The sequence below is a fragment of the Hydractinia symbiolongicarpus genome, chromosome 9 (genome assembly GCF_029227915.1).
Source record: "Hydractinia symbiolongicarpus strain clone_291-10 chromosome 9, HSymV2.1, whole genome shotgun sequence".
NCBI classification, from domain to species: Eukaryota; Metazoa; Cnidaria; class Hydrozoa; order Anthoathecata; family Hydractiniidae; genus Hydractinia; species Hydractinia symbiolongicarpus.
The window spans coordinates 25140629-25153703 of NC_079883.1; the positions used below are offsets into that span (position 1 = coordinate 25140629).

General features: G+C 33.5%; 4 protein-coding genes across 4 annotated transcripts in view; 3 read left to right on the plus strand and 1 right to left on the minus strand.

Annotated features, from left to right (window-relative positions):
* LOC130657470 (cyclic AMP-dependent transcription factor ATF-3-like) overlaps nucleotides 1-13075 on the plus strand; it is a 31462-nt gene that overhangs the window by 10881 nt on the left and 7506 nt on the right. The gene's annotated exons all lie outside the window — the stretch shown is intronic.
* Nucleotides 1-13075, minus strand: part of LOC130657465 (mitochondrial amidoxime reducing component 2-like) — a 32172-nt gene that overhangs the window by 6055 nt on the left and 13042 nt on the right. The gene's annotated exons all lie outside the window — the stretch shown is intronic.
* LOC130657469 (N(G),N(G)-dimethylarginine dimethylaminohydrolase 1-like) lies at nucleotides 1937-3457 on the plus strand. The gene has a single exon (XM_057460454.1). The coding sequence runs from the start codon at nucleotides 1993-1995 to the stop codon at nucleotides 2785-2787; it is 795 nt and encodes a 264-aa protein (XP_057316437.1). The 5' UTR covers nucleotides 1937-1992; the 3' UTR covers nucleotides 2788-3457.
* On the plus strand, nucleotides 5637-6916 carry LOC130657467 (N(G),N(G)-dimethylarginine dimethylaminohydrolase 1-like). Its single transcript, XM_057460453.1, has one exon. It carries the CDS (start codon nucleotides 5871-5873, stop codon nucleotides 6669-6671), a length of 801 nt encoding a protein of 266 aa, XP_057316436.1. The 5' UTR covers nucleotides 5637-5870; the 3' UTR covers nucleotides 6672-6916.

Genomic DNA, 13075 nt, shown 5'->3' on the forward strand with positions numbered 1-13075 from the left:
ATAACAAAAGCCGCCTCAAAGATTGGATTTCACTTCTTTTTATGTAAATAAAATGTCTGAAAAAGATGTTACTTGATGCGTAGTTACACAAGATAAACCGGTTTAACAGGGTTTTTTTACTTGTGTTTTAAAACAAAATTAAATGTCTTCTGTCACTTCTTCTGAGAAGAGAGACTTGGCGTGCGTGTGTTCAAGCTAGGACTGATCTATCGCTCGCAATACAAGAAATATAATGTCAGTTTCAAAATGTAGAAGTCTGGAGTTATTAAACGTAAAATCTTTGTGATTCAGTTGGTAAATTCGTTCGATAAAGAACATCGCAAAAATATATAATAGTATGCATCTATAGCTTGGTATAGACACTTCGTGTAGATGTAAAAAATATAAATAAATGCACAAAGCTATTGAAATATATTTCACCATATTCACGTGATGACTGAGACCCAGATTGTTTTTTTTGTACTAGTAATTTCGAGTAATCGTAAGTAGAGCACAATTGTAATATCCTTGAATCGAAGAAAACTCAGTTAGCTAGTCCAACTTTTTCTTTATATTTTAACTCAATGCTTAATAGGAAAGGAAAACCAACCCTTGTTGTCTAGACAGAAGTACTAAAAGAAATGATCACAGAAGGAAATTTAAAGTTTACTGAAAAAGCATAGACAAGGGTTAAGGAACAAGAGAATAACCAGGAGAGCCAGCGTGCTTATTCTTACCATTGGGAAACAGAGGAATATGGTGTAAACTCAATTTTAATATCATCCAGAAAAGCTTAGTTAACTAGTCACACAAGAGACAGGATAATGCGCTGAAAGAGTCGAAAAGAATACCTTGCGTTGTAAGACAAAATATGCCAGATTGACTGTTACGTTATTAAACTAGCTACTAAAGCTTTACATGATAACTTTCGATTCACATTGTCATCTGACATTGTTTGTTCTTCAGTGGAATTTGAAAAACCGTCGCCATTTTTACCTTTATTTAAATCTCTTGGCACTATTATAATTACACTTTTCAGGAATAACTCAAACATTGCACAAAATAAAGTCCCTGACTTGCTAGCCTAGTTAACTAAGTTTTTTTGAGAACATAACAATTTGGCTATTCTGCTTTCCCAGTGGTAAGATAAATTATGTTGGATATCTTGTTACTCGCTTGCGTTTTCTCCTTATCATGTTTACGTTTGCAGCATTCTGGCCCTCGTAATATTTTAAATTGAAAAATTTGCCCTGCGTCCCGGGTCCCAACCTCTAGCTAAGAACTCTGGATCCGGTCCCCATTTTCCCGTATGCCATGTGATTTATCTTATTTTGCTCTTTGCTTGAGATTCTTTATATGAAAAATGCCTTTTATTAATATTATATTGGTGTAGAAGTTTTGTTGTTATAATTTTGTTATAAACTAAACGAAAGTCTGTGAGCAGTATAGTTTATTGAAATGGATGAATTCGTTCATTTACTAAATTATGACTTCGAATAATCCATCTGGAGTTTTGTTGGTATTGCGAAAACACAAACTTTCCATTAATGTTTGCATTAGCCTGGTACCACAACTTTCTTTATTTTTTGAACTTGAAGTTTCATTGTGACGCGTGTTGCTTATAACCCCCAGACCTCTGACGCAAATTGACAGGCAAAATAATGTAGGAAGTAAGCCGTGTACCAGTCTATTCTAAACTTTATTTTCAGGTAGAGGTATATTTTGATCTCGAAATAAAAAAAAGCTTGCATGTAGTTTACATTAGGAATATATATCAGTGAAAAGATGCTAGTAGCAACAGTACAAATGTTTTTAACCATAAAATTTGTTCACTTAAGGTCTGTTTCTTTTGCCTGTGGATTTTTTTGATTTTCCCGCGCATGCGCAAGAATCACGTAAATTACTCATTGGCCTCAAATGAAAGACTAGTTGTCTACGATTTTTGAAACAGATATTGTTGCCTCATATTTAACAGAATATCTCGGAACATTTTCTAGAAAAAAATAGATCAGCATGTTCAGATATACCAAAGCGATCTGTAGAAAGATCCCCAAATCAATTATTACCGAAGGATTGCGCATGGAAGTAGAAGCAACTCCTTTTGACTATAAAAAAGCTATGCAACAACACAGCGCATACGTAAGTGCATTAAAAGACGCAGGTGTGCAAGTGACAGAGTTGGAAGCCGACGAAACCACCCCGGATTGCGTCTTTGTAGAGGATACTGCAGTTGTAGTGGGTGAAACTGTCCTAATAACGAGACCTGGTGCTCCATCAAGAGAACCAGAATCTGCTGTCATAAAAAGATATTTTGAAGAAAACGAAATCAAAGATCTCTTTGAAATGAAAGCGCCTGCATCACTGGACGGTGGCGATGTCTTGTTCACTGGACACGAATTTTTTGTTGGTTTAAGTAAACGGACAAACCAAGAAGGAGTGGATATGTTGCAATCTACTTTTTCAAAATACCCTGTCCATGGAATTCCATTATCTGGACACTTGCATTTGAAATCGTTCTTGTCCATGATTGACGATGACGTCATGGTGTGCGGCAGTAGTCAGCATGCCTCAGATGCTTTGAGGCAGGTCATGGAAAAAACCAAGCAGGTATACTCTGTGTTGCGTGTACCTGATGACGCAGCAGGAAATGCTGTCATAGTTAATGGTGTTCTCTTGTGTCGAATAAAAGAGGAATTCCCTGATTCATACAAAGTTTTTGAGAAATTAACAATCCGAAAAGTTGGATTACATGGATCCGAGTTGAGCAAATTGGACGGTGCGTTGACATGCTGCTCCATACTGTACTAGTCTATCTCGGTCGATACCGTACTTTTTGGCAACCGAAATACATTTAATTTCTTCTTCTGATAATCCATTGCAATGCACGAATGTTTGTTTTCACGAGGGTAAAAATAAAATTAAAATAAATGAAATAATAACTCATTTTGATTATATCCTTTTTTTATAAATAAAGCAACTCCATTTTTGTTACTTTATAGTCGCTAAGGTTTAAGGTTACCTTTCTACGTGATTTTTAATCTCGTTTTACCAGTCCAATATTTCTATGATTGACTGCAAAATTTAAAATCTGCGTATTTTTCATTATTTAACTTGCTATATAAACTTATAGGTAACTTAACTTTTGTACTGGTACTTAAGTTGCTAAGCAAATGCTTTAAACTTAAATCAAGGTAGCTTAGCAGAAAGTGAAAAAATCCAAAATTATCAAAAAACCCACTAAAATTTACAGGTGTAGACAATATTTGATTTAATGTCAAATTTTTACCTGAATATCCACAATCATGAACAAATTATAAAGTACTCCTGCTTTTAGTTGTTTTAGAGTTGCGCATTTTGAATTTGTCTTACTTGTTCAATTGTCAATGCTCACTTGTCAATATTTATTTGTCAATGTTCACTTGTCAATGTTCACAGCTGACTTAGGTTAGGATTTACGGTTATTCGGTTTAATACGTACTCCTGATACATACTAATTATTGCTGACGTCAATTCTTTCCGAATTGCGGATTTTTATAGGCCCTGACGTGATAATTCATTGTGCGGGTACGTTACAGAATACCACTAGTACATTTTAAACGCTCTTTACACCTGCTTATGTGTGCGCGAAAGTAGACTGTAAACTGCAAAATAGTTGAATTTCCGCCCCCAAAGGCGTAGGAAATTCTTTAAAACCATCGTTTTTTTCTTTCGGAGCATTTTTTGAGAAAAAATCGACCCTGGGATTTCACGTTCCTCCGTCACAGATTTAAACTTTGTACCCAAGCTCCCTAACTACTGGGAAGTCATCTAAATGACGTTTTAGGCCAAAATTGGTATTTGTTTTCGACAAAATTTGGCACAGTTAACAAAAAAAGTATGCTGAACATAATGGTGATATAGTAATTTTTGTTTGCGTTTGTTGTAAGATATAATGTCACTTGTGTGCTTCATGCACCAAACCTCTTTGAATGTTTGGTGCATAATACAACGAATTAGCAGGTTGTCATCAAATATTTTGGTAGCGAGCGGAAATTCTTAGAGCCCCCAGGGCTTCTTGTTACCATTTAATTCTCTTGGCCATGTTTAAAAAAATGACAAAAAAACTGCCTTTGTTTTGTTAATTTCCTCACGATTGCATAATAAATAATTATAGAGTTTAAAATCAGAAAAAGAAGTTCCATAAATTGGTATAAACTTGTATCTACTGTTTGTACTACAGTTTCTTAAAGAACGAATACAGTGGTGTATAAACAGATCTAGCGGTAAAAAAATCACGCTATTTAATATTTATAACGGCGAATTCAGTGATGCAGAAAATTAGGGAAAACGTTAAAATTGATACTGGCGCGTGTTTATAGTTGATTAAATGTCATGCCAGTGTTTTTTAAGTATTAAGACCAATTTTCTGCATTTTAAAGCTACACATGAAAAAGGCTAGACTAACTAGACTAATAAAAGCATATTTTGGATTATAAGCATTTGTGTGTCAATGGTGGAATTTTTCTCGCGATAGACACAAGTAATAACTTTAGGAAATATTTTTGACAGTTCATCGACAAGGCAAAATGCCCTGTGAACGAGGTTGACGAAGTACAGTATTAATTGGATAAGACGATTACATTATATTTATCTCTTTTTAAATTTTATCTTTATTCACTGTGGTCTTCCATTAAGCACGTATTTATAGAGCCTGTAACTCGTCCTCCAGTGCAGTTTTCTCCAGCCAACTCAGTTGGGGAGGGCCAATACAGTGAAAAAATGTTTTTCATGAATCCAAAAGAACTCAAACTTCTAATAATTAATTCTCTTTAGTTACTACCTTGAGGGAATAAATTTGCGTAAGAAGAAGAATAATCTTTGCGTGTTGGCAAGTCCTAATATAAAAAAACATAAAATAAAGACTGATGAGTTAAAATTCACGTACTTTTTATATGTATTTCTAGGGAAATTAGCAGAGATAAAAATTCTGAATTTCACGAATTGCGAATTTTTCAATAATTCTCGAGGGAAAAAATTCCCGAAAATTTATTTCAGCGAAAATTTTTTTCCTAAAGGTACTTTTGGGACATTTCGCGTTAAATTATTTCTGCAAAATTTTACGAATTTGAGTCAAAGATTTTTCCAAAATTCATTTTTTACATAACTCTTAAAAGCAACAGTCACGAGTTAAAAAAAGAGAGAAAAACAAAACAAAAAAACAAAGCAACACAACAACAACAACAAACAACAACAAACAACAACAAACAACAACAAACAAGACAAAACAGAACGTGCGTTGAAATACTCTTAAACTGTTTTAAATTTTCGTGAAACATTACAACTTAATTTTGTCACACAAAAAAATTCCCTTAAGCTATCTTTCCCACATTCATATTTAAAAACTGTTAGCCAAAGTGTTAAAAATATAAAAAAGATGTCGGCGCTCGTGAAGACTACACGCGGTAATGGTGTGACCATTCCAACTAAATGTTTATTCGCGTTTAGCGCTCTCATTAAGATCATAAACACCGTTAACACCGGCCGTGTGAACAAGGCTTTAACACCAGAGTGCAAAATATGATAAGGTTATGGTTGGTTGAATTTGTTATGTTATGCTTTGAAATAGTTGATTTTCTGGACTGATCTTATTTCTTTTTCTAATGAGCTTTCGTGCTGAAAAGCACAAGAAGCGTAACCATGAAATACTGCTAACTATTTGTTTCAGCTTTAATGCATAATCAATGCACGCTTAACAAACGTTATTCAAAATTAAATTATGAGATTTAAAATTTAATTATGTATTGTTAAAAAAGATAATAAGTCAATAAAAATATTTCCGTAAAGCATCAACAATAAAAGAACCATAAGAAAGAAACTTCTTGAGAGATACGTAAGTACAGCCATTCATAAAGATGTTTCGCTACACAAAAGCCGTTTGCAGAAAAATACCCAAATCCATTGTGTCTGGAGGTCTACGAATGCAGAAAGAAAAAAAAGCATTGGATCATAACCTAGCCTTGAAGCAGCAACAGTCATACATCAATGCACTAACTAGTTTAGGTGTTAAGGTAACCGTATTAGAAGCTGATGAAGCAACACCAGATTGCGTTTTTGTTGAGGATACAGCCGTCGTGGTTGGTGAAACTGTTGTTATCACAAACTCAAGCATGCCTACAAGAAAATTAGAAATAATACCAATCAAGGAACACTTTGCTAAATATGAGAAAAACAAGAAGATTATACAAATGGAAAGTCCTGCTCAATTGGATGGAGGTGATGTTATATTTACAGGCCATGAATTTTTTGTTGGTCAGAGCAAGCGAACAAATGAATATGGATTGGAAACGTTACAGAAGGCATTTCCACAATATCCTGTGCATGGCATAAAAGTCACTCACACATTGCATCTGAAAACAATAATGTCTGTAGTTGAAGAAGACATGCTAACGTGTGGAACTGAACCTCACGTTTCGGATGCTCTCGAAGAAGTCCTCACAAAAGCGACAAGAAAATACAGTGTGTTAAGAGTACCCGATGAAGCAGCAGGAAATGTGGTACTGGTTAACGGTGCCATATTATGTCGGTCACAACAAGATTATCCTGACTCTTACAGAGAGTTTGAGAAACTGGCAATAAAAAAGATCGATCTTGATGGAACCGAGCTGGAAAAGGTTGATGGCTCTTTCACATGCTGCTCTTTGCTTTACAATTAAGCTTGATTGTATTATACTTACTCACTTGGAATAAAATTTCCGCATAAAAACGTAGCATCAGGGCTGGGATTGTTTTCGTAAATTGTTGCGTGGCATATATGAAACTTATAGGTAACCTGCTCTGTTTGTATAATTATAATTTGCTTTTTTAATATAGCAAAAGGAGAGCGTTTATTTTTAATGATAAATTGTTACAATTAATAGTTTATTTAGAAAAAAGTAGAACAAAATATATTTTACCTCTACTGATGCGTTTTTTATTGTGTAGTTAAGGAATTTTTAACATTTCGGAAGTTGTGTTGGGAGGTGTGGACATGTGATGCACATGTGATGTACACATGTGATGCACACATGTGATGTACGAAATATGTCCGGAGTGCATAATACAAGCGAACATAACTGTATTGTCGTAACATTAACAAACTATAAACGATTACCTTTAGGGCATTAATTTTCGCGAGTTTTTTCAATTTCGCGAAAGTTAATTTCTGCGAAAATTATTGGAAAAATTTCTATTCGGAGTTTCTTTGATGAACCCCTGCTATTTCTTAATTTTTTAAAGCAAAACCTAAAGTTGATGAAATGTGAAATCTTCAAGCTCCTGGGGTTCTTGTGCGATAATTGACATCTCCTTGAAACCGAGGTTGTCGGATTATGCACACACCAATTTAATAACGCTGAATATGAAAATATCAAAAAAAATTTTGTTTTAAAAGACGATTTACACTTATTTCTTTCTTTTGGTTTACACTACATTAAAAATAAAAAATGTTCGGTGGTAAAGTCTTCGGCAAAAATACTTATTTTGTTTAAACCAAATATATTTAAACCATAAGAGGGAATTACAGCTAGAAATAGGTGTTTTTTTCAAAATAAATAAATAAATAAATAAATAAAGTAAAAGCACGAATGATTATTTCAAAAAATAAGGCTTTTATCCATCATTAAGATTAACATCATAAAACGTCATAAAACATAAACGAGGTGTTTCATTATTTTATTAACATTATCTCATTATCAGATAATCGACTTTTAATTGTTTATTTATTATTTTGATTATTATAATTTGATAAATATCACATTGCGGGATATTTTAATTTTTATTGGTAACATTACTTGTTTACTTCTACTGACATCATATTTGCAGTTGTACTTTAATAACATTATCTCATTATCAGATAATCGACTTTTAATTGTTTATTTATTATTTTGATTATTATAATTTGATAAATATCACATTGCGGGATATTTTAATTTTTACTGGTAACATTACTTGTTTACTTCTACTGACATCATATTTGCAGTTATAAAATCTTGCTAGTGTAACTTCATTTCCACTGTCTTTCAAATTTGATTACAGCACTTTGTGTCATTACTACTAATACTAGCTGAATACCCGTGGGGGAATCCACTGAATCTCTCATTAAACCGATGTAAGGGATACCAAACAAAAACATACAACACAGTAATATGAATTTTTAAAAGTCACAATTTGTATTATTTAAGTTTATAACCACTAGAACAAAACGTCCAAAAAAATAAATATGTGCAGCAATAAAAAAATAACAATAAAAGAGAAAAAAACCCTGGGATTGAAGTTGCTCACAATCTGCGTTATATTTGTACCCGCTGAAACAGAACGCTTAAAAATATAAGCATGTCCAGCAACAAATAAAAATGCAAAAAGTTTAACAAAATCGAAGGTGGCTAACAAATCTGTTAAAACTATATACTTGCTTTGCCATACCCGAAATATAACAGGGAAAATGGTATACCAGACATTAAAAAAATCGATAAGTCACACAAATAAGGTTATTGCAAAGTTTCCACAACGTACAGATTCTAATGCATCATACCAAATTAGCTATTTAGTCTATTGCATATAGCAACCTTCCCAATGCGCAAACGTGCAGTGCATGATAACAATGCAGTGTTTTCGAATTAAAGAATCGAATATTATTTTAAACGGTAACGTAACAGATGTAAACATTGATTTAACTTTGTTTACCTTAAGGTTTATTATAACGACATCAACCACTTCGTAGTGTTAAAAACAGCAACAACGAAAAAATACTTTCTACATTTTATATAAACTCTTCTCTATTATATACACGCTGTATTTTATAAGAATAGTGTTTTTTTTTTTTCGTTTCGGCCTTCATGTTCTTAGCTTTCCCTGGTGTACTTGCCCATTGTTTTGGAGAAAAAAAAGGTTCAAATTTTTATATTAAAAGAAACAACCAAGCTTAGACATCTTCTTAGGATATTCTGACCCATTGTTTCGAGTATATTCTTACAAAAAATGTTAAATATGTTCAGGCTAAAGACAAAACATATTTAACTTCATATTAAAGGGAAAGTTTAGCTGGAAGCGTGTAAACGGCTTAAAAACGTCGCTTTACATTTTAGATTCTTATAAAAATTGTGTCAAAAGAAAACGTATTTAAGCTCAAGACGCAACAAGGAACTAAAAATTTAAAGGAAAAGCTGAGCTCTGAAAGTTAAAACGGTTAAAAAAAAACGTTACACACCTAAACTTATCTCTTTACCAGATAAACTAAACAACACACCTGCCTTTTTTTGGCTTTCTCAGTTAGTCTCTGGATAAAAGACCAATCAGTTTTTTACTTCGATTATTAAACTTCGCTTCATCCCAAAGAAAACAAAATGAAAATGTATAGCTAGCTACAATTGTCTGATACATTTCCAATCAGTTCTCTTTTTGACGTTATATTATCGTACGTTTTTCTTCTTTATAACAAATATTTCTAGGAACAACATAAACTTTTTTTATTCTCGCTCGACATCAACAGTCGCTCTACAATGACAACAGTTTTGTTCTTTACTTCTTAGATTCGAATCATCATTCGAATTCGATAGTTTTTTTAAAAGAAAGCAACTTCGGTCCCAGAACACAAAAAAGATAGAAGAAGCAAATAAGCTTTTTTAATCTAACCTCGTGATGAGTAAACCTTGTTTGAAATAACTTTTTTCAGGATTACTTTGAAAAAGAGACAACTTTCTTCGCTTCGGTTTTCATTTTTCAGTTAATAAACTTTGTTTCCGTGAGATACGGCGCGCACTTGGTGAACCGGGGGTAAAATTTAATTATTCTATCTTAAACGACCAGCGGGGCTTTTACAACAAAATAACAAATAAACCATTTGAAATTAAAATAAAAATTAGTTTTAATGAGTAAGGAAAAAGAGTTTTATTTAAAAAAAAAAATAAGAAAAGAGAATTAAATATTTATATAGTAACCCCCTGATTTGCGTTTTCTTTAACTTGGTAAATTTTAGCGTAACGCCACGTCGTAAGAAAATGACCTGTGATTTGTGTGACGTGGCCTCACCGTGCGCACACACACACAAGGCGTATTAATATATAGATTTATTTTTCGCTCAGATTCCATTTCGCCGAAACTTCATCTCCACGGCCATTAAAGCCTAAAAACACTGCTTGTTTTTGAAAAGATTATTTTTTTAGTCAAAGCACCACTTAAGCCGCTATTTTTACTGACATTTCATTACCACTGACATTTCATTGTCACTGACATTTCATTACCACTGACATTTCATTGTCACTGACATTTCATTACCACTGACAATTCATTACCACTGACATTTCATTACCACTGACATTTCATTACCACTGACATTTCATTACCACTGACATTTCATTACCACTGACATTTCATTACCACTAACATTTCATTACCACTGACATTTCATTGTCACTGACATTTCATTACCACTGACATTTCATTGTCACTGACATTTCATTACCACTGATAATCCATTGTCACTGATAATCCATTGTCACTGACATTTCATTACCACTGACATTTCATTACCACTGACATTTCATTTCACTGGCATTTCATTACCACTGACATTTCATTACCACTGACATTTCATTACCACTGACATTTCATAACCACTGACATTTCATTACCACTGACATTTCATTGCCACTGACATTTCATTGCCACTGATATTTCATTACCACTGACATTTCATTACCACTGACATTTCATTGTCACTGACATTTCATTACCACTGACATTTCATTGTCACTGACATTTCATTACCACTGACATTTCATTGTCACTGACATTTCATTACCACTGACATTTCATTACCACTGACATTTCATTACCACTGACATTTCATTACCACTGACATTTCATTACCACTGACATTTCATTACCACTGACATTTCATTACCACTGACATTTCATTACCACTGACATTTCATTTCACTGGCATTTCATTACCACTGACATTTCATTACCACTGACATTTCATTACCACTGACATTTCATTACCACTGACATTTCATAACCACTGACATTTCATTACCACTGACATTTCATTGCCACTGATATTTCATTACCACTGACATTTCATTACCACTGACATTTCATTGTCACTGACATTTCATTACCACTGACATTTCATTGTCACTGACATTTCATTACCACTGACATTTCATTGTCACTGACATTTCATTGTCACTGACATTTCATTACCACTGACATTTCATTACCACTGACATTTCATTACCACTGACATTTCATTACCACTGACATTTCATTACCACTGACATTTCATTACCACTGACATTTCATTACCACTGACATTTCATTACCACTGACATTTCATTACCACTGACATTTCATTACCACTGACATTTCATTACCACTGACATTTCATTACCACTGACATTTCATTACCACTGACATTTCATTACCACTGACATTTCATTACCACTGACATTTCATTGTCACTGACATTTCATTACCACTGACATTTCATTACCACTGACATTTCATTACCACTGACATTTCATTGTCACTGACATTTCATTACCACTGACATTTCATTACCACTGACATTTCATTACCACTGACATTTCATTACCACTGACATTCTATTTTCATTGACATTTCATTGTCACTGACATTTCATTACCACTGACATTTCATTGCCACTGACATTTCATTACCACTGACATTTCATTGTCACTGACATTTCATTACCACTGACATTTCATTACCACTGACATTTCATTACCACTGACATTTCATTACCACTGACATTTCATTACCACTGACATTCTATTTTCATTGACATTTCATTACCACTGACATTTCATTACCACTGATAATCCATTGTCACTGACATTTCATTACCACTGACATTTCATTAACACTGACATTTCATTACCACTGACATTTCATTACCACTGACATTTCATTACCACTGACATTTCATTACCACTGACATTTCATTACCACTGACATTTCATAACCACTGACATTTCATTACCACTGACATTTCATTGCCACTGACATTTCATTACCACTGACATTTCATTACCACTGACATTTCATTACCACTGACATTTCATTACCACTGACATTTCATTACCACTGACATTTCATTACCACTGACATTCTATTTTTATTGACATTTCATTGTCACTGACATTTCATTACCACTGACATTTCATTGCCACTGACATTTCATTACCACTGACATTTCATTGTCACTGACATTTCATTACCACTGACATTTCATTGCCACTGACATTTCATTACCACTGACATTTCATTGTCACTGACATTTCATTACCACTGACATTTCATTACCACTGACATTTCATTACCACTGACATTTCATTACCACTGACATTTCATTACCACTGACATTTCATTACCACTGACATTTCATTGGCACTGACATTTCATTGGCACTGACATTTCATTGTCACTGACATTTCATTACCACTGACATTTCATTGGCACTGACATTTCATTGTCACTGACATTTCATTACCACTGATATTTCATTACCACTGACATTTCATTACCACTGACATTTCATTACCACTGACATTTCATTACCACTGACATTTCATTGGCACTGACATTTCATTGTCACTGACATTTCATTACCACTGACATTTCATTGTCACTGACATTTCATTACCACTTTGTGACATTTTGTCTCGACTGGTGTTTCATCCAAATATTATTCCATCTCTACTGACATACTATCTCCACTCATTTTTTCTGAAATTTAATTTTAACAGTTTTTAACCATAGTTGACATTGCATGTCTACTGACCTCCATACCAACAGCCATTTCATTATCACTGGTTTTGCATTACATTTCATTACAGTTCTATTGACAAAATCGTCTTGACCGAAACTTTCTACTATTTCTATTAAGTTATTCCTTTATTCCTTTTTTACTGAATACTTTCATTTCAATTATTATTGAAATATTTGTTCTGACACACTATTTTCTGCCACCAGAATTCCGCTTCTACTGGCATTTCACATCTCAATCTCAAGTGGAACTTCATTTTTATCGACACTCCATATATCCACTTACATT

Bases quoted from the DNA above. Each gene is read 5' to 3' on its own strand.
- LOC130657469 (XM_057460454.1), top strand. From the start codon at position 1,993: ATGTTCAGATATACCAAAGCGATCTGTAGAAAGATCCCCAAATCAATT.
- LOC130657467 (XM_057460453.1), top strand. From the start codon at position 5,871: ATGTTTCGCTACACAAAAGCCGTTTGCAGAAAAATACCCAAATCCATT.